The following is a 24,217-nucleotide window of genomic DNA, read 5'->3' as shown; positions in this document are numbered from 1 at the left end:
GCTGCTTTTTTTTTTTTTTTTTAAGTTTGTTTATTTTGCGAGAGACAGACCCCACTAGTCGGGGAGGGGCAGAAAGAGAGGGAGACAGAGAATCCCAAGCAGGCTCTGCACTGTCACCTCGAGCCCAATGTGGAGCTCAAACCCATGAAACCTGGAGATCATGACCCGATCTGAAATCAAGAGTTGGATGCTTAACTGTCTGATTCACCCAGGTGCCCTGGTCTCCTGCTGCTTTTCAAATTAAAGGTTCAATTCTCTTTCGTCATCGTCATCGTTTTAATGATTGTGTGCCTTGGTGTGAACCTCCTAGGGTTAATCTTGTTAGGGGCTCTCTGTGCTTTCTGAATCAGCAAGTCTGTTTCCTTCCCCAGATTAGGGTTTTTCAGCTGTTATTTCTTCAATTTTTTATTTAAAAAAAAATTTTTTATGTTTATTCATTTAAAAAAAAATTTTTTTTTTAACGTTTATTTATTTTTGAGATAGAGAGAGACAGAGCATGAACAGGGAAGGGTCAGAGAGAGAGGGAGACACAGAATTTGAAACAGGCTCCAGGCTCTGAGCGGTCAGCACAGAGCCCGACGCGGGGCTCGAACTCACGGACCGCAAGATCATGACCTGAGCCGAAGTCGGAAACTTAACCGACTGAGCCACCCAGGCGCCCCTGTTTATTCATTTTTTGATAGAGACAGAGCGTGAGTAGGGGAGGGGCAGAGAGAGAGGGAGACACAGAATCTGAAACGGGCTCCAGGCTTTGAACTGACAGCACAGAGCCCGACGCGGGGCTCGAACTCATGGACCGTGAGATCATGACCTGAGCCAAAGTCGGACGCCTAACCAACTGAGCCACCCAGACGCCCCTCTTCATTTTTTTAAAAATTTTTTTATTTTTGAGAGAGAGAGACAGAGAGAGAGAGAGAGAGAGACAGAGACAGAGACAGAGAGAGAATGAGCGGGGGAGGGACAGAGAGAGAGGGAGACACAGAATCCAAAGCAGGCTCCAGGCTCCGAGCTGTCAGCACAGAGCCGGACATGGGGCTTAAACCCACAGACCGCGAGATCATGACTTGAGCCGAAGTCTGACACTTAACAAACTGAGCCACCCAGGCACCCCTGATAGGAGTCTTCTGCCCTCTTCTCTCCCTCTTCTCCTTCTGGGATCCTTACAATGCACATGTTATTACACCTGATGATTTCACAGAGTTCCCTTAACCTATTCTCATTTTTTTACTATTCTTTTTCCTTTTTGCTGCTCAGCTTGGTTGCTTTTCATTGCTCTGTCTGCTGTTAGACTCTTAAAAAATATATTTTAATATATCTCAAGTCAGGACACATCAATATCAAATTGATTGCTTTGCTCTAACTCCGTTGGCCTAGACGGAAGTTGAGCCCTTCCTGAGAGGATGTGTGTTGCTTCTGTCAGTCACCAGGAGACTTCTTATCTGGGGAGTAGGAAAGACTTCATGGAGAAGGTGAGGCTGAGTCTTGAAATATGAGTCGTGTATACCACAGGACGAGATGGAGTAGACAATTCAAGGGATACAGCAGACACTCAAAAAATAGGTGCCCGGTTCCTTCTCGGGCCTGGCCCAGAAGGGTCCAGACATGCTAAACAAGGGAAGGGGAAATGTGCTGCTGCCTTACCCTGCATCTACCAGGATCTTAGCGGAAACCCCACTCCGAGACCCTGCTGACACTGCGCCTCCTTGGTCCAGTGCATTCGTGAGTCTGGTCTGCCCGCACCTGCGTTTTCCCTGGACAGGAAAGTATTTACTTATCCGGCAGTAAATGGGGGTAGGAGAGAGGCCAGGTTGGCAAGTTCAAAGTTAGAAAATGATTTTCTCCCGTAACTGGGAAGGCCCCAGTCAGCCTTGTGGGCAAAGAAGAAATAGCACATTGGACCTTAAAGGGAGCACTGGACGTTCCTTGTTCGAGTGTGCTTCAGGAAGCACATTGCCCTTTCCTCCTGCTGAGTCGCGCCCTGGGGACAGCTATGGCCTGTGCCATGCAGACCCCAGAGGAGCCTGGCTGCTCTGGGACTTCCTGAGGAATCCTTAGCTGGCAGAAAAGGAAGAGCCCGGGGAGCTGGTCCCCGTCCCAGCGCTGGCTGTAAACCCTGTACCCACGCAAGTCCCCGTCCTCTCTGAGTGCACAGGGCAGTGAGCTTGGTGGTTCTCAGCCAAGGCTGCACATTAGAACCCCGTGGGGGGCTTGTAAGACCTACAGATGCCCACACCCTACTCTAGAGAGTCAAACTGGTATCTCCAAGGGCGGGAGCCAGTACCGCTGTGTTCTGATTTTTAGTTCCTTAGGTGATCCTAATGTGTGACCAGGCAGTGCTCCTGGACTAGGCCATTTCTATGTCCCCTCCATGAGTCTCATCCCACGGAAACAGTCAGGAAGCGTACATGTCTCTCCTACCTTCTGGTCTCAGAACACCCACCATTGTGTAGCGGAGCCTCACTTATGTCTTATGTGTGGTTTTTATCCTGACCAACCTATAGACACTTTCCCACCAGGCTTAGGTCGGGAAGACAAGGCTGCCTAGCTTGGAAGTCGGGTTTGCTCAATAGTTCCTGAGTACCCAGGGTGTGAGAGGCCAGGATACTCAGCAGGAGGGGAAGGCATGGCCTGGGGCAGGGCAGGGGCAGGGAGGGCGGGGTGAGTCACATCCTAGCCTGATGATTGGATGTTAGGTGCCCTGGGGCCACAGAGAAAGGGATTTACCTGGCTTGTTTGGATTTGGGAAGAGGCTTCTAGAAGAGGAAACCGGGGAAAGCCAAGTAGGAGGTAGCCAGGTGAGCAAGGAGGGAGGCAGTTCTGAGTAACAGGAATTAAGAAGCACAGACCCAGCATTGCCCTCTTTCTTCCCTTTGCGCCAATAGCAGGTGACCATTCTTTGGTTAAACCAGGTCTTCCAACACTTGGCCAATTTCTTCCTATGCAATCTTGTAAGTTCTGTAAAAGTTAAAGAAACAGAGTTTGGGAAGGCTCTGGCTCTGGATCATAGGTTGAGCGTGCTGGAATAGTTCCTCTGATAGACCCTTACACTAGTGCCAGAGAATTGGGAGGGAGATGTGGGTCCCTTGGCCCCAGGCAGTGACCAGGGGACCTCACGTGAGGCTTCTCGATTTGCCCTTTTCTACCAATGTAACATTCGCTCCCCCGGGCTCACTAGGGGAATAGATCACATTCCTTTTGGAAGCCAATGCCCAGAAGCAGAAGCGCAGGCTTGATCTTTCCTGTTGCCATCAAACCAAGCCTTCTATATACGTTAGGATGGGATTTCAGGGATTCTTGAACCACAGCTTATTCCTTCATGTCGAGGAGACCATGGATTCAACGTGGCAGCCCCAGCCTGAATGAGCCATCCATCGTGTTACACGTCACTGGGCGCTGGCCATTCGGACCTCAGCACATGCTGGGCGCTCACCTGCTCCTTCCGGCAGGGAGGTGGGCAGTCAGTCGTCTGACATGAACGCAAGGCAGGCTGGGAACTATGTTACAGGAGCCAGGTGGGGGGGGGGGCCCTGGCGGAGGAGGCACCTTGAGTGAGCACACACCTGAGATAGGGGAGGGGGGAGTCTGAGCTGAGAACGAGGGGAGAAAGGCCCAGAGGGGAGAGGTCTGTAGTCTGGTGAACTAGAACTGGGTGGCGAGGAGTCTTGAGGGATGGGGATGGAAAAGAAAGTTGAGAGCAGATTACTGAGGACTTTCAGAGCCAGGGGAGACACAAGCATGTGTGTGGTCTAGAAGATCACTCCAGCCGACCTAAGAGAAGAAAAGGCGGTCTCTCCTGAGTTTTTATACTTGCTAATAACAGTGACAAGACAACGATATGTGTGGCTGTTTATTGAGCACCTGCTTTGTGCCAGGTACTGCAAACAGCAGGCTTCCACTCACCTTCACATAATCCTGCAAATAGGTGCTGTTGGCTGTTGGCCCCCATTATACAGATGAAGAAACTGAGGCTCAGAGAGGTTGAGGAGCTTGCCTAAAGGTACTCATTCCACTAGGCGCTTATGGAAAGCCCACCGTGCCAGGCACTGTGATGCGCCCTGGGGACTCAACAGTGAAGAAAATGGATCTGCCCGCGCCACCACCATGTTCATAGTTGACAGCTGATCGAGGAGGATGAGCCATTAATCACGAGGAATTACCACGGACCGGGATAAGTGTGTTGATAGACAGGAACAGGGAGCTATGGGAACACAGATCTGGGCCCCCTAACCTAGAGTGGAGCGATCAGGGAAGGCTTCCTGGAAGAAGTGATATGTAAAATCTACAGGGTGAAGAGGAATCGGCCCCTTAGTGCCTCTGAAGGGGGAACTTTGTACCCTAACTGTGGTACTTACTTAGTCATGAATGTGCCTAAATCCTTTCATTGCTCTATACCTTTCTTCCAAGGGCCTTCAGGCATCCTATAAATACCTCTCAAAGAACCATTGGGAAGTCACCCCACTTCATTTCTTCCTTAGTCCTCCTGTTCCACACATATTAACTGTGGAGTTACCTGAGAACCCCACTTTCCAGTTCCCCAGGCTGGACACTGGCCCAGGCCCGACCCTAAGTCCTGTAGTCCCGCTGTGCCGACAGCGAACCCCCCACAAGGCTGTGCAGGGCCAGGCAGCCCGCCTCCACCATGCCCGGCTGGCTTCCTTGACATCCGGGTAGAAATGCAGCCCATGGCTATTCAGAAGAGTTCAGCTTTGCAGCAAGGGTGGCTCTTGCTTGTGGTAGAGAGACCCCAAAAGGAATTCTGTGAGGAAATCATAAGATTTACAAGTGCTCATTCCGGTCTATACCTGCTATGGGATTTGGGCTGGAAGAACCAGCTCCGGTCCCTGGTACAACTCCGGCTTCTGTTTGCACACACCCAGGGATGGGGAGCTCACTACTTCAGTAAGCAGCTCAGTGGATCGTCAGAGAATTTTCATTAATAATAGCTAATATTTATTGAGTGATCGCCAGGCGTTGGAAACTGTGATACGCTCCTTATAGGTATTGTCTCGCTGAAACTTCTTTCTGCTGCAGGAGGTTGGGTCACAGCACTATTGTAGTGTATCTATTTCATAAGTACGTAACTGACGCTGGAAGACTACGGAGTTTATCCCAGATCACACAGCCATTACTGGCAGACCTAAATTCTGACTCCAGAGTCCCTGAATGCATCTATTACACCCACACGGCCTCAGTTCTGTTTACCAGAACCTTCCTCATTTCAATCTTTACCCACCGATCCTCATTCTGGCAATGACTGGGCGTCCCAAAGTTTCCTTTCTCCAAGATGAGAGGTTCTGCAGCAGAGGCGGTACCCACCCCCCACCCCCCCCCCCCCCCCCCCGCCCCCGCGTGGCGTAAGAGGTGTTAGCAGTGTCGGGGAAGGAGAGGAGGGGCCGGCCTGCAGGGATCCTGGGAGCATCCTCAGTGACCCTCAGAGTTGCAGATTCACAGCTACCAAAGTTCTGAGCATGCGGTCCCAAGACCAGCAGCATTACCTAGAAACCTGTTAAAAATGCAAACTCTGAGGCCTTCCCCCAAGACTACTGAATGAGAAATGGAATGCGGCCTAGCAATTGTATTTTATTTTTTAAATGGTCATTTATTTATTTTTGAGAGAGGGAGAGTGCGAGCGGGGGAGGGTCAGAGAGAGAGGAAAACAGACTCCCAAGCAATCTCCGCACTGTCAGCCCCACGCGGGGCTCGAACTCACCAACCAACCGCGACCTGAGCCAAAGTCGGACGCTTAAGTGACTGTAATTGCATTTTAACAAGACCTCCGGTGATTCTGATCCAGCTAAATGTTGAGAACCACTGCATTATAGCCTTGGAGAAACGGGAGGGGCAAATGGAATTATTTAACTTTCCTCCCTAACCCCCAAAGCATCCCTAGAAGTAATAAAATTTGCAGGGTGCCAGAAAAAATTCATTTCTCCCAGAAAGAGCTGGCACAGGTGCCCCACACATCCCTCTTACCTGGCAGGCCTCCATTGCTTTGGCTTTAGGCTTTGTTAAGTGCTTCTTTGAAGGGTTATGAGCCTTCAGCGGCTAGCCCCTTAGTGCGGATTCACTCAGTAGTTACCAATCTTGGCTGCACACTGGAATAACATGTGAACTTTTATTTTAGATATTATTAAGTTTATTTATTTTGAGAGAGAGAGCATGGGGAAGGGGCAGAGAGAGAGGAAAAGAGAGAGAATCCCAAGCAGGCTCTGCACTGTCGTTGCATAGCCTGATGTGGGGCTCAAACTCATGAACCGAACCATGAGATGGGGACCTGAGCTGAAATCAAGAGTCAGATGCTTCACCCACTGAGCCACCTCCGCGCCCCCCACATGGGGACTTTTAAAGATCGCAGAGGCTTCCGTCCCTCTTTCCTTTGCCCCCCAAAGATTCTGAATACCTCTACCCAAAGGGGTAGGATTCTTAAAAGCTTCCCCAGATGATCTAATGTTCAATCAAGGATGTCAGGATTCAATCAGGCTTCTCGGCTATGGTGAATGAGTAGATTAGGTCAAGTGGCCCACTTGGGTCCAGTTAGCTGTGGCCGGGGAGGCCGGCTGAAAGGCCCTTTGCATGGGAATTCTGAGAGTGATAGCAGTGGAGCTGGTCAGGCACCACATTAAATAATAATGGCCTTCCACGCAGAGCAAACGACCCGAATTGGTGCTCTGTGAATGTTAGTCCCCTTGGCTTCCCTTCCTAAGTGCTTGTTGAATGGAAGGAGACTCGATTGGATTCTCATGGCCTGGAATCAGAGCTCCATCTGGGTGAGAAATCAGGGAAGGGAGCTCTCCCTGTGCCCCGGCTATCAGCTTCTCACAGCCTTAAGGGTTTTGGGGGGGGTTTTTTATTGGATCATTGACAGCCAAGCCTTGATGGTCCCTAATTACAAATGAGGAAATGGAGGGGCAGAGAGATAAAAGGCTTTGCAGGGTCATCCAGCCAGGGTGTGGTGCCACCCAAACGGCACCTGTGGCTTTTGGTTACACACAGTGTGAGTAGAGTGGCCTCCCCAGGCCCACATCCTGCCCTTCTCTGCCACCCTCCGCTCCGGCAGGCAGGTGTGCCTTCTCAGCGTCTGAGGAAGCCTGCGGAGTGTTCTCTGTGTGGTCAGAGAAGAAGCCAGAAGGGACGCCAGGATACCCGGGGAGTGTGGCAGTCCAGAAGGCACAAGTGTGCTTCAGGTAGGAGAGGTGGCCAGCGGTGCCCAGGAGGAGAAGGTCGTTTGCTGAGAAGGAAGAGGATTTGGAGGTCTAAAGAGATTGGAGGGAGCTGGTCATAGTAATCGTGGAAAAGGGAGTAAATTCACAAGAAAAAGCGTTGTGAGGTTGGCAGTATGGAGGGTCCCCTTGAATTTGGTGATCGTGAATGTGTGCTGGAAGCCGTGTGCTTTGTTCTGGAGGGTGTCTGTTGAGGGACATTCTCCCGCAGTGTTGACGGCTCGGGTTTGAGCAGAGAGGAAGTAGAGAGCTGTGGACCCAGACTCGGCAGATGTGATGAAAACACAGAGACCAGTGGAGTAGGAAGAACTGACAAGAGTGCTTGGAACATGGCAGGCCATGGTACCCAGGCTGGCTAGGGAGGGAAGTGAGGATTATGGATGGGGAAAAGTGGAAGGAGTCGGAAGGGAAGGACGCATGAGGCCAGTGGGAGCAGTTGAAGAGTAAACAGGAACGAGAAAAGGCTGTGGTCAGAGCGGGCTGCTTTACTGGAGGCCAAGGGTGAATGTTCTGGTAGGCGAGGGTGCTGGATGGGTTGTCCAGGGGGATGCTGGAGGTGCTTACAGCGATGCCAAGCCCCACAGGAGAGTTGCCAGTGTGTTCAGAGAATGAAGAAGAGGGGTACCTGGGTGGCTCAGTTGGTTAAACGTCTGACTCTTGAGTTCAGCTCAGATCACGATCTCACCGTCGTGAGATCAAGCTCCGAGTCTGGTTCTGTGCTGAGTGTGGAGCCTGCTTAGGATCCATTCTCTCTCTCTCTCTCTCATTCTGTCTGTCTCAAAAAAAAAAAAAAAAGAAGGGGCGCCTGGGTGGCTTAGTTGGTTGAGCATCCGACTTCGCCTCAGGTCATGCTCCAGTCATGATCTCACGGCTCATGAGTTCAAGCCCCACGTTGGACTCTGTGGTGACCGCTCAGAGCCTGGAGCCCGCTTCAGATTCTCTGTCTCCCCCTCTCTCTGCCCCTCCCCTGCTCACACTCTGTCTCTCTGTCTCTCAAAAATAAATAAACATTAAAAAATAATTTTACAAAAAGGAGAAGGAGAAGAAGAAAGACTGGGGGATTTCTCCTGCTGTTGAGGGGAGAGGGTGGAATGACCAACTGCAAGAGAACAGATTTTATTTTGCAAGGCAGAGGAAAGTGATCGTCTAAACCAGTGCTGTCTAAAAGAAATATATTGCAAGCCATATATGTAATTTTGAATTTTCTAGTGGCCACATTAAAAAAGTAAAAAGAAACAGGTGTGATTTAATCATATATTTTTAACCCAATATATTCAGGGTATTATTCCAACATCTAATCAATGTAAAAACATTACTAATGAGATATTTTGCCTTCTGTTTAACATACTAAATGCTGTCTTCAAAATCCAGGGTGTATTTACACTTAGGGCACATCTCTGTTCGGACTGGCCAATTCCAAGTGCCCAACAGCTACATGTGTGGCTAGTAGCTCCCGTATTGGCAAGCCCAGCTCGGGACTGTTGCCTCTGGTGACATGGGCCTTGCAAGTCTTTACCAGCACTGAGCCATGTGCCATGTGGGGAAATATAAAAGAGGTGTAAAAATCCACCTCTGTCCTCAGTGCTTTATTTTTATTAGAGGCGTCTGTGGAGCATTGAAAGTGCTTTGGGGGGGCTCCTGGGTGGCTCAGTCGGTTGAGGGTCCAACTTCAGCTCAGGTTATGATCTCGGGTTTCATGAGTTCGAGCCCCACATGGGGCTCACTGCTGTCAGCCTGTCAGCACAGAGTCGGCTTCAGATCCTCTGTCCCCCTCTCTCTGCCCCTCCCCCGCTTGCACTCTCCCCAGAATAAATAAGTGTTAAAAGAAAGGAAAAGAAAAGAAAGTGCCTTGAGTTCCAGCCTCAGCTCTGATTTTCTAGTTGGTGAGAGCTTGGGCTCTGTGTTACGCCTCTGGGCCTCCGTGTCCTTGTCCGGAAAGTAATGTAAAGTAAATAAGCAAGTGAAGCATAGTTCTTTTTTTTTTTTTTTTTTGATAGTTTATGTATTTATTTTGAGGAGCAGATGTGTGGGGGAGGGGCGGAGAGAGAGGGAGAAAATCCCAAGCAGGTTCCACACTGTCAGCACAGAGCCCAACGCGGTGGGGGTGGGGTGGGGGTAGTCTTAATCTCACGAACCTTAAGGTCATGACTTGAGCTGAAATCAAGAGCGGACGCTCAGCCATCTGAGCCACCCAGGCAGCCCGTGAAGCATATTAACCCAGGTCTCCTGCCTGCCTGCGTCCCAGGTGGAGATAGTACCTGTGAATTACTAACATTTTCCAATGTGAAAAGTCCATGGCTGAGATTGGCATGCAATTTATTTATTTTGAGGATCACGCCATTTTTTATTTTTTAAGTAATTCACAAACTTGCTAAAATAGCCCAACTGTCCAAAAAGGCATAAAGTGAAATGTAAGGCTTTCTTCAACCCCAGACACCCAGTCCGTCCCCAAAGACGAGCACATCACTGGTTTTTAGAGTATCCTTCCAGAGATCTTCTATGTCGTTATGTGGATAACTCTATGTGCGTGTGTATATACATATTGTTACTTAAATGGAAATATTCTCTATATACTGTTATGCCTTGTGCTTTTTCATTATTTTTTAGATAATCGAATATCAGTGCATATAGATGTATCTCATTCTTTAAATGTCTCTGTAGTACTAGAATATGAATATTGATAATTTTGTTTAACCAGTTGTGACATAGTAAGAACTACATATTTGGTCACCTCTCCCTGGTTCCTGACACAGAGCCCCTCATATCCTAGTCATTTACTAGGTAATAGGAGCATCTCCTGTTACAATATTTGGTCTTACTCCTTGGTTCCTGACGCAAAAGCTAACTGAGGCCCTTGGAATCTCCAGAGTGATAAGTCTGTCTTTTTGTTTGCCAATGAAGTGACTTTTGGAAGATGAAGGCTGGTTGGTAGAGGAGCTAACCATGGGATTAGAAAGTTAGAACTTTCAGCCCTAACCTCCTTCCACCACAACCTCTGGAGATAAGAGAGAGGCTAGGGATTGAGTCAATCACCAATGGCCAATGATTTTATCAACTCTTCCCAAGTAAGGGAACTTCCCCCCAGATGCTAACTGAAGAAGCTTGGAGAGCTTCTGGATTGGTGAGCCCATCAAGGTGCTGGGAGGGTGGCACACCTGGAGAGGGCATGGAACCTTTGCACATACCTGCCTACATCTCTTTTCCGTGTCGCTCTTCCTGAGTTGTATCCTTTATAAAAATAACAGATAATAGTAGAGTGCTTTCCTGAATTCTGTGAGCCATTCTAGCAAACTATTGAACCTGAGGAGGGGGTGGCAGAAACCTCTGTTTTATAGCCAGTTGGTCAGAAGTACAGGAGGCCCAGGGGCGCCCTGGGGGGCTCAGTCAATTAAACATCCAACTCTTGATTTCGGCTCAGGTCATGATCTCGAGGTTTGTGAGGTCTAGGCCCACATCGGGCTCTGCACCTACAATGCGGAACTTGCTCGGGATTCCCTATCTCCCTCTCTCTGTGCCCCTTCACCCCCCCCCAAATAAATAAATAAACATTTAAAAGAAGGAAGTACAGAGGCCTGGACTTGTAGTTGGTGTCTAAAGTGGGGGCGGTCTCATAAGACGGAGCCCTTTAGGGGTGGGGTGTGCTCTCCCTGCGGGTATTTGGTGTTGGAAGAGTTACGAGTAGTGCAAGAGCCCGTTTTCCCTTACTGGTCTCTTACCGGTGAGCATACAGGATGCTTCTGGTCTTTTGCTACTACAAAAGACTACACTGTGCTTCAGTAACAAAACCTACATTTGTGTTCCCTTATTACTTGTAGGATCCGTTCATAACCGTGGAATTTCTGGGTCAAGAGGTGTGTGCTAATACTGTTTTCATAGATTTTACCATATTGCCCTCCAAGAAGGTGACACCCATTTACAAATCCCCACAGTAATGTTGGAGTATAACTTCGTCCTGCTTCTGACAACGTAACGTTATCAGACCGCTTCGTCTTTCCCAGCGGATAGCGGCCAAGCCATTCAGCTTTCCCAGCCGGGGTTTTGCTGGGCTGTGATAATTGCATAAGACAGGTGGTCACAGGTGGTGACCCACAGAAATGCTATTTTGGAGTGTTTTTTTTTTTTTTTTTTGGTTGGGGTACAACTACAGGAACCTGATGCAGGGGAGGCCCCTGCAAGCCTTCGCCTAAACCTGCATCTGTCCACACTGCTTGGATTTGGCTGACGACTGGGTGACTCCTCAAGGCCATTCATTATACAGTAAGATGATCAGGGGCGAGCTGAGCTTTGGTCCCTGAGTAATCAGGCACTGAGAGGGAGAATTACTACCTGAGCTAATAGGAGGGATAGATACCCTGTAAACTGGGCACACATGTCCACCCTCAACACCATTCATGGCGTCTAAACCCAAATGCCAATGTTTAGGGTTGCCATGCTGGCCTCCAACGTAGAACGGTCTCCAAAATTCCAGGCTACTTGTTTCAAGAATGACAGAGGTTAGGGGCGCCTTGGTGGCTCAGTTGGTTAAGTGTCCAACTTCGGCTCAGGTCACGATCTCACGGTCCGCGAGTTCGAGCCTTGAGTCGGGCCCTGTGCTGACGGCTCAGAGCCTGAAGCCTGCTTCAGATTCTGGGTCTCCCTCGCTCTCTGCCCCTCTCCCACCCGTGCTCTGTCTCTCTGTCTCTCAAAATAAATAAACATTAAAAAGAAGAATGACAAAAGTTAGGCAGCGACGTAGACATTTTAGTTGCAGCTTAAAACTGCTGTTTCTCCTTTGAGCTCTTTGGCCCTCAGCAGACTTGGAGGGGAAGGGGGCCTCACCAGCATCCCCCTCAGCTCGGCACAGATCCTCCTGTTCCTGATCCCTCCAGGGGGGCAGCAGTTTGACAGGCAGGGCACGTGTGTCTTTATTCCTCCATTCCAGTATACTCTGAGTGCACACAAAGTGCCAGGCACTGTGCTGGGCTCTGGGGCTTCTGAAATGACTGGAAACGAGTTCCAGGCAGACCTACTGTGCACACGCTCACTTCCTGCTGCCCTCGCTCCCCGCCAAGTACAGGCCAAAGCCAGTGCCTGGGGTTGCTCTCAACTGTTGGGGCTCAGTCGTGGGTTGTCCTGAAGGTGTGTAGGACAGGCGCATGTGGTGGGCTCAGGGCAGTGTGAGCCATGTGCGTGTAAATGTTCGATCTGCTGCCAGATCGCCCTCCAGGAAGCCCCGTTCAGATCATGCTGTGCCTCTACTTAAATGCCATCTGAGGGCCTCCCTGCGAGGGCTAGCTCCCTCAGATAATCTCCAGCTTGCCACAGATTCCTCAGGCTACCTACCACCCTTCTACTCAGCAGGGCCGGAGGGAGCAGAGGATCCTTCTTGCCTCCCTGGGTGGGCTCACTGTTCTCCCAGCCAGGATGGCGCTTCCTCCCTTTCCCACAATTTTAAAATTTTATCCTTCAAGGCTCTGCTTCTTTCTCTTTCTTTAAGCTTATTTATTTATTTTGAGAGACGGAAAGAGCATGAGCGTGGGAGGGGCAGAGAGAGAGAAAGAAGAGAGGGAACCTCAAGCAGGCTCCGTGCTGTCGATGTGGAGCTCGATGCGGGGCTCGAACCCATGAACCTGAGCTGAAATCACGACCCGAGCTGAAATCAAAAGTTGGACGCTTAACCAAGTGAGCCGCGTAGGTGCCCCGCGGCTTCGTTTCATTGAGTGTCTGTCTGCTCCCTTCCCCAGCTCCTTGCAAACTTCCTGGCTCCTACCAGGGCAGTGAAATGCAGACTGGATGTCACTCTCAGTTCAGCCACTTAATGTGACATTGCACAAATTCTGTGTCTGTCTGCTCCCTTCTCCAGCTCCTTGCAAACTCCCTGGCTCGTTCCAGGGCAGTGAAATGCACACTGGATGTCAGTCTCAGTTCAGCCACTTAATGTGACATTGCACAAATTCTGTAACCTCAGTGAACTTAACATGTGCTACTCTGTCAAATGGGGATAATAATAATACTGTTCACCAGGCCACACCCGCCAGCCAGCGCCCTGTTGCAGAGAATGCGATGGCGTTCTGGGGTGGCATTCAGTGACTGTGGGGCTGCAGTGGGATTGCTGACCTTGGAGATGCGTTAGGAAGGCAGAGCGTTAAGGGAAGGGTGGCTTTGGCCCTCCCTCACCTCTGCCCCTGCCCCCCACCCTCGGGTGCCTCAGAGATCAGCTCTTGTGTACCTTGGAGTTTTCTCGTTGCTCCTCAACATTTCTGTGAGTCTCCGTGTAGCCGACAGTCCTGGTTTGCTTCTAGCACTGACACTCCCCAATCCTGGGAAAACCCCTGGGCACCCCGGAAAGGCTGGTCATCCCAAGGCTAGTGACACAGACCTGAGCCGAGGAGAGCAAGCACTGGGGCCCGAGTGCTGTGCCCTGCGGGGCCTCACACGTGTCCTGTCACCCGCCCTCCCCCGCCTCACAGCCTTCGTCTGGAGGCTTTTTGGTCCTCTTTCCACAGCAGAGGAAGCTGAGGCTCTCGAAGGTGAAGGGATTTCTCCACGGGGAGGACACCCCCCGGGTTGAGTCCACGTGGATCTGCTCACATCATGAGCCTCCACCACACCTCCCCGCCCCTTGGAATAACACTTCTGTCCTGTGCTTCCTCGCTCCGCCGCCCTGCTCCAGCAGTGTTCCTGATGTAGGCTTTCTGACTTCCAGTTTACTGCTCACAGGCTCGCTCAGGGTGACAGCAACACTTGCTGGTTCTCGGCTGTGTCAGATGGTCACGCTGGCTGCACAGGTGGCTTTCCAGATAAGATGAGTTGTCCCGATAGAGGTGGCCTCCATGACTCCTGACACCCAGAGTCTGCACCAGCCATCCGTCCATTAGTTGATACCCTTGTTCATCGAGATTGTGGTCTGAATAGGCTTGACCTTTGCTGTGATTTCAGGAAATAGATCATCTTCAATCATCAATTTCTTTAAAGCAGCAAAATACAACCTCTGTAATTTATTTGTCAGAAAAGGAGTAAGGAACCATTCTGAGTAGTATATTCCAGCCCATTCCTAGTAGCTGATTTCTGCTGGCACTTTCCCTCTGATTAGTTTCTTTTTCTTAATGTTTATTTATTTTGAGAGAGAGCACGAGCGAGCACGCGCGGTGGAGGGGCAGAGAGAGAGGGAGGGGGAGAGAGAATCCCAAGCAGGTTCTGTGCTGTCAGCCCAGAGCCTGACACAGGGCTCAATCTCACCAAGTGTGAGATCATGACCTGAGCCGAAATTGAGAGTCAGAGGTGCCCCTCCCTCCGATTAGTTCTAAGTGGGTCTCCCCAGTATCAGGAAGTCAGGCTTTCAGGGAGCACCTTGGTTCAGGTTCCAGTGACTTCTGCCTTATTAAAAATCTTTAATTCTGTGACACCTTCTTTAAAGGAGGGATGTGCATCTGGGAAATGGGTAGAATTTAGTTCTTCTCTGCTTTTCACATAGAAAGCAAGTGAAGATATAAACCAAGGTCAGCTTTTAACCTTTCTTTAAACTTTGTCCACCAGATTGCTTGGTCTAATCAGGAGAACCTTAAAAAGGTTTTTTAAAATACATTTTATTTTTTTATCCAGTAAACAACTGAAATTCAAAACTTATATAAATGTATAATTTGGAAAATAAAATTCCATTGCCATCCAGTCTCTAAGGGGCAATCCCCGTTGACCGTGAACATATATTACTACAACATTTTCTGTATGTAATAGTTACCTATTTATACAAACATAAATAAGATCATATTATGCTGCTTTATAAATCTATTTTTTAACCTAGTAACATGTTGTAGACACTCTCCCTTGTCCATGCAAAACTTATCCTTGTTAATGGCTGCCTGGCATCCACTTTACAAGTGAAATCTGATTTATTAAACCAACCTCCTTGAATAGAACATTTTGAGCCAGGTCTAAGGATTGGTCTAGCTACTAACTTTCTCTGGACTTATTCTGAGTGATCTTAGCATGAGGTACAGAGGCGGGTTACTCATTAATTCAACTTTTTAAACTAAGGTGACAAGCAGTTTGCCTTTACATTTTTAGAACTGTTAATTTTCCCTCCTAATTATAGATAGATAGGAAAAGGAACTCTTTGTTCTAAAAACCTAGTTAAATGCCTGGTTGGTTTGATTAGAAGGAGGTTTTAATATTAAAATCTTTATTATTTTTTTAAGTTTATTTATTTATTTTTTTTAGTTAATCTCTACACCCAAGGTGAGGCTCAAACTCACAACCCCCAGATCAAGAGTCACATGCTTCCCTGACCTCGCCAGCCAGACACCCCAGGAGGAGGTTTTTACGGTCAAAGGAAAATACAGACTAGTCGACCAGTTTCCAGCTGTATCAGCGTCTCAGGAACTTGGGCTTGTTATTTTTGTTTGTTTGCTTTTCAGTTTTGCTATTTCTTGGGCCAGAGTACCTATAAGACTCAAAATGAAGGTCCCTAAGGGTATTGAAAGGGCTGGCAGTACCCAGGAAACTAATCTGTCAGTAACCTTTACCAACATGTTTAACATGAGTGTGCGTGAAATACACATGTTGCGATGCAGGTTTATCACTAGCTCTAAATATGGTTCTCCAAATCTTATGGTAATCATATTCCAACTGGGGTCAGAGAAATCTGAAAACATAGATAAATGATCGTCACAAGGTGAAGTGGGAAAAACAGTTTTTTGTATGTTTGCTTTTTTAACGGAAGTATAGTGGACGTACAATGTTACACAGTGAGATTCCACAGGTCTTTATGTTATGCTGTGCTCACCACAAATGCAGTTACCCTCTGTCACCATACAACACTATTGCATTGACTACATTCCCTGTGCTGTACCCATGACTTGTCCCATAACTACAGCCTGTACCTCCCTCTCCCCTTCACCCATTTTACCCATCTCCTTACCCCCACCCCTCTGGAAACCATCAATTTCTTCTCTGCATTTATGGGCTTGTTTCTGCTTTTTGTTTGTTGGTTTGTTTTGTGTTTTAAATTTTACATGTAGGTTAATTCATACGGTATTTGAATTTCTCTGTCTGACTTATTTCATTTAGCATCACACTCTCAAGGTCCATATGTGTTGTCCCAAATGGCAAGATCTCATCCTTTTTTATGACTAATACTCCATTGTGTGTGTGTGTGTGTGTGTGTGTGTGTGTGTGTGTATTCCAAACATTTTCGATCGGTGTGTTTTCATTCTTGTCTCTATGGATATTTTTATTTCTTTTTGATTTCCTCATTGAGGTCTGTCACCTCCCTGATTAGGTTCACCCCCAGGTATTTTAGTCTTTATAGAGCAATTGCAAATGGAATGTTTTCTTAATTTCTATTTGTGCTACTTTATCATAGTGTATGGAGATGCAACAGATTTCTACATATTCTATATTCAGCAATGACGGGATTCATTTAATATTGCTAAATTTCTGGTGGTGTCTTTAGGAAAAAGTTTTGAATAAGACAAAACTGCACTTAAGTCCCATCCATTCCATTTCCTAGCTACATGGGCATGTTGCTGACTCATGTAAAAAATTAGAAGGATTGGTAAGCACGTAAGTATGTATTATCGTAACTGGCACATGAAGTCTTGCCTAAATTATACTTCTCTTTCCTACTTGTGTGTTACCTTTTATTTTTATTTATTTATTTTTTTATTTTTATTTTTTTTTCTTACATTTATTTATTTTTGAGACCGAGAGAGACAGAGCATTAACGGGGGAGGGTCAGAGAGAGGGAGACACAGAATCTGAAACAGGCTCCAGGCTCTGAGCTGTCAGCACAGAGCTTGACGCGGGCTCGAACTCATGGACCCGCGAGATCATGACCTGAGCCGAAGTCAGCAGGCCGCTTATCTGACTGAGCCACCCAGGCGCCCCGCGTGTTACCTTTTAGATATGCAAATTTGTCAAATTTTTGTTTCGGCAGCAACATTTCTCAGGAAATCTTACCCTTCTTGTTGCTATAAATATTTGTCATTCACTTATTCAACTCAACAAAGATTTACTGACCAATCCCTCTGTGTCCGGAATTCTGCTGGGGGACACAAAGATGAAGAAAATACATTAACTCCTGCCCTCTGAGGGCTGACCTGGAATTTGACCTCTGTTTTCTTCCTGAGAGAGGGGGCAAATGTGGCAAAATGTTAATAATTAGTGACTTAAGGAGAAGGTACATATTAATTGTACTTGCCTTTCAACTTTGCTGTGAATTTAACATGTTTTAAAGCCCGGAGTTGGCGAGAAAATCAATCTCTGTTACTCGGCAGTTGTAACCCGTGAGAACCATTATTACCTCCCAGTGTCTCACCTTGATGTTTATCAGATTATGTCTAGTCACCTAGCCGAGGCCTTTCGGAGAGAAACACTAGTGGAAAATGCTGGGGATGGGAGAAGGCAGGAAGAAATGTCTGGAAAAGTTAACAGGTGTGGTTACCTAGAGCCACACAGCAGAGGCCTTGGAGCACCTGGACACCCAAAATTGAGGGGCCAAACAGGAAGTGGAGGGTGGAAACCAAGGGATGGGCTCTGGGCTTAAGTCCTGCCCTGTTCGTTACCCAATGTCCAGCCGTCTCTGGCCGGTCCTCTCAGGGAGGGTGCGGGGGCATTTGTCACATTCCGTGCTCTCCACTGCCAACCAGTGATGACTGATTTGAGCATAGAGATTAAATATGTGGGCTTTGGAGCCAGCTTGCGTGACTCTCAGCCTTGCAGAATGAACTTGGACAAGCTAGTTAGTCCTGTTGACAATGAGGTTTTGCTCCATTCTCGATAGAATTGCAGTAGGTTGTGTGCGAGACATGAATGAGGCAATTTGTGCAGGTGGTTGCACGGGGCTTGTGCGTGGCACCCGCTTACTACACGTATGACGGCATATATGTATGACGTCAGTCAACGGTGCTAGTACACGCTTGTGCAGAAACTTCTGCTTGACGCCTCTTTGACTCACCCACCACCCACATCTAGTTCGCCAGCATGTTTCTTCTCCCCGTTCATGCCCTGTGAGGCTATGCCTCATCTCTTCTTTTTATTTTATTTTATTGTTTAATGTTTGTTTATTTTTGAGAGAGAGAGAGAGACAGAGCATGAGCAGGGTTGGGGCAGAGACAGAGAGGGAGACACACAATCCAAAGCAGGCTCCAGGCTCCGAGCTGTCAGCACACAGCCCAACGTGGGACTTGAACTCACAGACCGTGAGATCATGACCCGAGCTGAAGTCGGACGCTTAACCGACTGAGCCACCCAGGTGCCCCTAGACCTCCATCTCTTATCTGTCCCCTGCAGCAGCCACCTGCCTGCTCTTCCTGCATCTGGGCTTATCCCCTCTCCCCCAGAATGTTCTCCACAGCAGACGTTCTCAAGCTTAGCGGAGAATGTCCCCTCCTGCCTGAGCCCTCCTGTGGTTCCCATCAGCCATGAGTGAACCCCACTCCTGACCCTCACATTGTGGCCCGTGTCCTGCCAGCTCTCCAGCCCCACCTCTGTCTCTCCCCACTGCATTCTGACATGCTGGCCTTCCTTCTGTCCCTCAGACACACCAGCACTCACTATCCCCTCACAGTTTTTTCACATGCTCCCTCTGCCTGACCTGCTCTTCCCTCAAGTCTCCACACGTTGCCTGCCTGTCATTCAGGTCTCCATTCAAAGGTCATCTCCTCAAACCCCTTTGCACTGCTGGTGGGAATGCAAAGTGGTGCAGCCGCTCTGCAAAACAGTATGGAGGTTCCTCAAACAAATGAAGAATAGGACTACCCTACGACCCAGCAATTGCACTACTAGGTATTTATCCAAAGGATAACAGGAGTGCTGATTCTATTGGGCCCATGCACCCCACTGTTCATAGTAGCCAAAGTATGGAAAGAGTCCAAATGTCCATCGACTGGTGAATGGATAAAGAAGAAGTGGAATACACACACACACACACACACACACACACACACACACACACACACACAGAGGAATATTACTCAGCTATCAAAAAGAATGAAATCTTGCCATTTGCAACAACGTAGATGCAAGGAGAGTGTATTCTGTGAAGCGAAATTAGAGAAAAACAAATATCATATGACTTCACTCATGTATGGAATTTAAGACACGAAACAGATGAACATAAGGGAAGGGATGCAAAAAGAATATAAACACATAAGAGACTCTTAAATACAGAGAACCAGCTGAGGGTTTCTAGAGGGGTTGTGGGTGGGAGGATGGGCTAAATGGGCGATGGGCATTATTAAGGAAGACGCTTGTTGGGATGAGCACTGGGTGTTATACGTAGGGGATGAATCGCTGGATCCTACTCCTGAAATCAAATCGTTATTGCACTACATGCTAACTAACTTGGATGTAAATTTAAGAAAAAAAATAATTAAAAAAAAAAAGTCATCTCCTCTGCGAGATCTTCCCTGACCATTCTCTCTAGAGCCACCTTTACCCCACTGGTCACTAGTGCCCTGTTTTATTGTCTTTAAAGCACTTGTCATTATCCAGAATGATTTCATTTGTTTATTTCATCCTTGTGTGCCTCCCGTTTAGAATGGAGTCACCAGGGAGGTTTACTGTTCATCCAGTAAACAGTCACCTTGGATCTTGTTCACGGGGTGTGTGTGTGTGTGTATATATATATGTATATATATATGTATATATATATGTATATATATATATGTGTGTGTGTACACACACACACACACACACACACACACACAAAATAGCACAGACTGAGGGGCTTAAGCAACAGAAATTTATTTTCTCACAGTTCCAGAGGATGGACAGTCCTAGATCCCGGGTCTAAGCACAGGTCAGTTCAGTTTCTGGTGAAATCTCTCTTCCTGCTTCTTGCTGCAACCTCACATAGCATTTTCTTTCATTTCCCCTTTGCATTCCCGTGGAGAGGTAATGAGAGAGAGAAAGAGAGAGCTCTCTGGTGTCTCTTCTTATGAAGACAGTAATCTTATTGGATCAGGGCCCTACCCTTATGACCTCATTTAACCTGGATTACCTCCTCTTTTTTTTTTTTTTTTTTAATTTTTTTAAATGTTTATCTTAGAGAGACAAAGACAGTGTGAGTGGGGAAGGGGCCGAGAGAGACACAGAACCTGAAGCAGGTTCCAGGCTCCGAGCTGTCAGCACAGAGCCCAACGCGGGGCTCAAACTCACAAACTGTGAGATCATGACCTGAGCCGAAGTCAGACGCTTAACCGTCTGAGCCACTCAGGTGCCCCTAACCTTGATTACCTCCTTAGCGGCTGCATCTTCAAATACAGTCACACTGGAGGTCGGGATTCCGACATGGGAGTTTCGTGATACGGGGTACAATTACTCAGTCTATAATGTTCACCACTGTAGTGCCAGCACCCGAACCTAGAAGATAGCCTGGCATGTGCTAGGCACTCAATAAATAGTTGCTGAATAAATCAACGAGTCGTGAAAGTCCGCTTTCCTCTAAGTTCATACAGACGCTGCCCCACGTCTGGCATTCCATCCTGCAGGTCAGGGTGTGTCCCTGTACATCCCCCAGTCGGCCATCAATGCCACGGTGGAGGAAGACATCTTGCTCTCGGTTGAGTACTCCTGCCATGGCGTCCCCACCATTGAATGGAAGTACACCTCCAACTGGGGCGCACAGAAGATCGTGGAGTGGAAGCCGGGCACTCAGGCCAACATCTCCCAGAGCCACAAGGACAGGCTCTGCACTTTCGACAACGGCTCCATCCAGCTCTTCAGCGTGGGCGTGAGGGACTCGGGCTACTACATCATCACGGTGACGGAGCGCTTGGGGAGCAGTCAGTTTGGCACCATCGTGCTGCACGTGTCGGGTAAGGCAGCCCCCCCGGGGCCTGGCACCTCTCTGAACTGCCCACGTGTGGGGCAGCGACTTCGTGGTATTAAGAGACATTATCTTCCCCTTGCCCTGCCCGCCCCGTAGAGATCCTCTACGAAGACCTCCATTTTGTGGCTGTCTTCCTTGCTTTGCTCGCTGCCGTGGCCGCGCTGTTAATCAGCCTCATGTGGGTTTGTAATAAGTGTGCGTATAAATTCCAGAGGAAGAGAAGACACAAACTCAAAGGTAATTCTCTGGGCCCTGTGGTGATCCATTCACGCTTTTATGGCTGGAGGTGGTTCTTGTTATCCTGGTCTCACCGAGAACCAACCCCCCCCGTGGCTGGCGGGCAACTGACCGGCTTGTCTTTTGCTTTGCAGAGAGCACCACTGAGGAGATTGAGCTGCAAGATGTGGAGTGTTAGCCAAGGCTGCGCCCAGTTACATTCCTACCTCAAGAGGAGAAGAGTGTTTTCCACAAAGGGTGCGAACGCCGCCAATCTCCCCTCCCAGCCTCCTGCCGCCCGGCCGTAGCCACACGGTCCCGAGGGGACTGCGGATGTTAGCGAAATTGACTCTGTGGACTCCAGGACTCTGGATTGGACAAACTCCGCTCTAGTACTTGGAAGAAGCTCAGGGAGCAGCGTGCTTGAGGCTTTGGGCCAGAGCCTCGCTCGGCTGCTGCTTTGCGGACCCATGCCAGTGGCCTCGTGCTGGTGGGGCCGCTTGCTAGCTACACTCGTCGCGGCCCTAGGGGTGGCCGCTGGAGGTGTCCCCGTGTCCGAGGCCAGAGTGGCCCCGGACCGAGCGTGCAGCCAGCATTGGACAGGCTCTCTGTGTTCCTTTCTGCTCTGCTGGTCCCTCCAACCTCTGCTGTGGGAGCTACTGTGAGAAAACCCAACGCTTTTAGATGATCTGCCTGCCATGCAAGGGGAGAGACTGGGCCCTAATGAGGTGCTTGGAGCAGACCCCGGGGCCTGGTTAGGGAGAGGGGCTCCGCTTGTTCCTGAGGGACCAGCGTCAGAAGCAAGGAATAGGGAGAATATGACCTCTCTCTTCTTCTCGTAGCCCAACATTAATTGGATTTTCCCTCCTCTGGCCCCTACTTAGGCCAGAGTGAGGAACACAGATGTTCATCTCCACTGTGGGCAGCAGCTGGCCTCCAAATGGCTTCCCGACAAGCCAGGTTCTGGTACCTATGAAAGCGAGCCTGCGTGGTGGGTGGTACAACTGTGCCCCTCGTCACCAACACTTTGTCTCAAGTCAGACCCTTGCTCCCTCCCAAGTGGGCTTAGGAACACTTGGCGCTCACCTACCTCACAGTCGGGGTATCAGGTGAAGCCCACAGTATGCACAGAGCTCACTGAGCAATTTCAGGAAAGCGGGAGGATTCTTCAAGGGTCTGGAAAGCCAAGCAGGCTACCGAGTGCTGTAAACTGATACACGCTCTGGTGTACCGGGGCTCCGCGGGGACCTGGGAACTAGAGCACAAGTGGCCTGGGCTCTTAGGCTCTCGGCTTGTCAGTCACCGTGTTTACTTGAAAGTTTCTCCACCCCGACTTCCATTTGGCAAGCTCTAAATAGGCATGAACTTGTTTTCCATTATCCTTTCTCTCTCCAACACTCTTAGCTACAGACCAAACGCACCAGCCCAATTAGTGGAGCATTCCCTTCTCTTCTCCTCTTTGTTTTTTGAAATGTTTGTTTTTGTGAGAGACGGGGGGGGGGGGGGGGGGGGGCAGGGAGGGGCAGAGAGCGAGGGGGACAGAAGATTCAAAATGGGCTCTGTGCTGTCAGCAGAGAGCCCGACTTGGGGTATGAACTCATGAACTGTGAGATCATGACCTGAGCCGAAGTCCCATGCTTCACCAACTGAGCCACTCAGGTGCCCCTCTCTTCGCTTGAAGTCCCCAGTGTCAATATCTTTTCTCCTTCCCATGTGGCAAAAAAAGTTGACTGGAGAAGGTAGGCCTTTCTCTAAATAACCCGGGGTAACAAGAAGGGATTTTTGGAGTAGTCACGACAGGAGCTCTGTGCTCTTAGAGAAAGTCTCTAAAGGCATTACTTGATTCAAAAGGCAAGAGAGCAGTTGGTCTACACAACTGATTTGTAGCTTGAGCACCTGCACAGAGAAGGTTCTCACCCCCCAGGCCACCTCCTGTGCACACACTTGTAAGCACGCACAACTGTGCCCTTTCCCCAGGCAGCAGTCAGAGGAACCAGTCCCCCACCGGGATGGGTTCCTCATACAAGTCCCCACTATCATGAAGAAGCAGGGTACGGGAATAAAAAGGGGGTCAAGGATAATCTGATTAGTTCTTTCTTCTCTTTCCCACAGAAAGCGCATCAGCGGGAAACCCGTTTGGATCCGGGCACCTGCTGGCATCTGTGTGTGCTCTTTTACACCACCTGCTTTCCAGAACTGTGCTTCTAGCTTGTCAGAAGTCAGGGGTGGTAATCTCCAAAATAAAAGGAGAAATGGAAAAGCGGAACCAGTGAGAGGCCTTCATGGCAAACCCAAATGTAAATTAAACTGCCCCCCCACCCCAAAGCTCATGAAAAGTTATGCCCCTGGCTTTCCATTTCTTTATTTTGCACTTTTAAAGCTCCCTGCATCCTGAACAGTCTTGTGGAAAGTATTTGATTCCAGAGCCTGAAGTGTTTGTCTATTTTTCAGAAAAGAAAATCTGAAATTCCAGAGGTTGGCCACTGGAAATGTTAAGCTATAAGTTATGTTTTAAACTGTGAAGAAAAAAAAAATTGTTGTAAAGAACAAAATAAAGCCTGAAAATAAAGCTCCAGCCCTTTGTGTGTGAGCCCAGTCCTGCCAAGCGCTCAGAGGCCCTGGGTGAGGTTTCCATCACCTGTGGGCATTAGAAAAACCCCAGCCACAGCCATGGGTCTGGCACCTTTTTTATTTTTATTTTTATTTTTTTCAATATATGAAGTTTATTGTCAAATTGGTTTCCATACAACACCCAGTGCTCATCCCAAAAGGTGCCCCCCTCAATACCCATCACCCACCCTCCCCTCCCTCCCACCCCCCATCAACCCTCAGTTTGTTCTGTTTTTAAGAGTCTCTTATGCTTTGGCTCTCTTCCACTCTAACCTCTTTTTTTTTTTTTCCTTCCCCTCCCCCATGGGTTTCTGTTAGTTTCTCAGGATCCACATAAGAGTGAAACCATATGGTATCTGTC

At 48.7% G+C, this 24,217-nt stretch overlaps 1 protein-coding gene across 2 annotated transcripts in view; it reads left to right on the top strand.

The window, feature by feature from the left end:
* The window catches only part of VSTM5 (V-set and transmembrane domain containing 5), a 32,207-nt gene extending 8,042 nt beyond the window's left edge, over window positions 1–24,165 (top strand). The window contains exons 2-5 of one of the 2 annotated variants that reach the window (XR_015241180.1): window positions 20,690–21,016; window positions 21,127–21,267; window positions 21,402–21,974; window positions 23,359–24,165. Coding sequence is in view for 1 of the 2 variants with exons in the window: in XM_025929116.2 (XP_025784901.1) it covers window positions 20,690–21,016; window positions 21,127–21,267; window positions 21,402–21,445 (512 nt within the window). In the remaining variant the exon portion in view is untranslated. Of the gene's footprint in view, window positions 1–20,689; window positions 21,017–21,126; window positions 21,268–21,401; window positions 22,725–23,358 lie in introns of those variants that run through there. The other variant, XM_025929116.2, reaches the window with a different exon arrangement.
* The last annotated feature ends 52 nt before the right edge of the window (window positions 24,166–24,217 follow it).

Source organism: Puma concolor, chromosome D1 (assembly GCF_028749965.1).
Source record: "Puma concolor isolate L17-30 chromosome D1, mPumCon1.1.hap2, whole genome shotgun sequence".
In the NCBI taxonomy this organism is placed as follows: domain Eukaryota; kingdom Metazoa; phylum Chordata; class Mammalia; order Carnivora; family Felidae; genus Puma; species Puma concolor.
The sequence above is the reverse complement of the archived record's forward strand: the minus strand, read 5'-3'. Positions and strand labels throughout refer to the sequence as shown.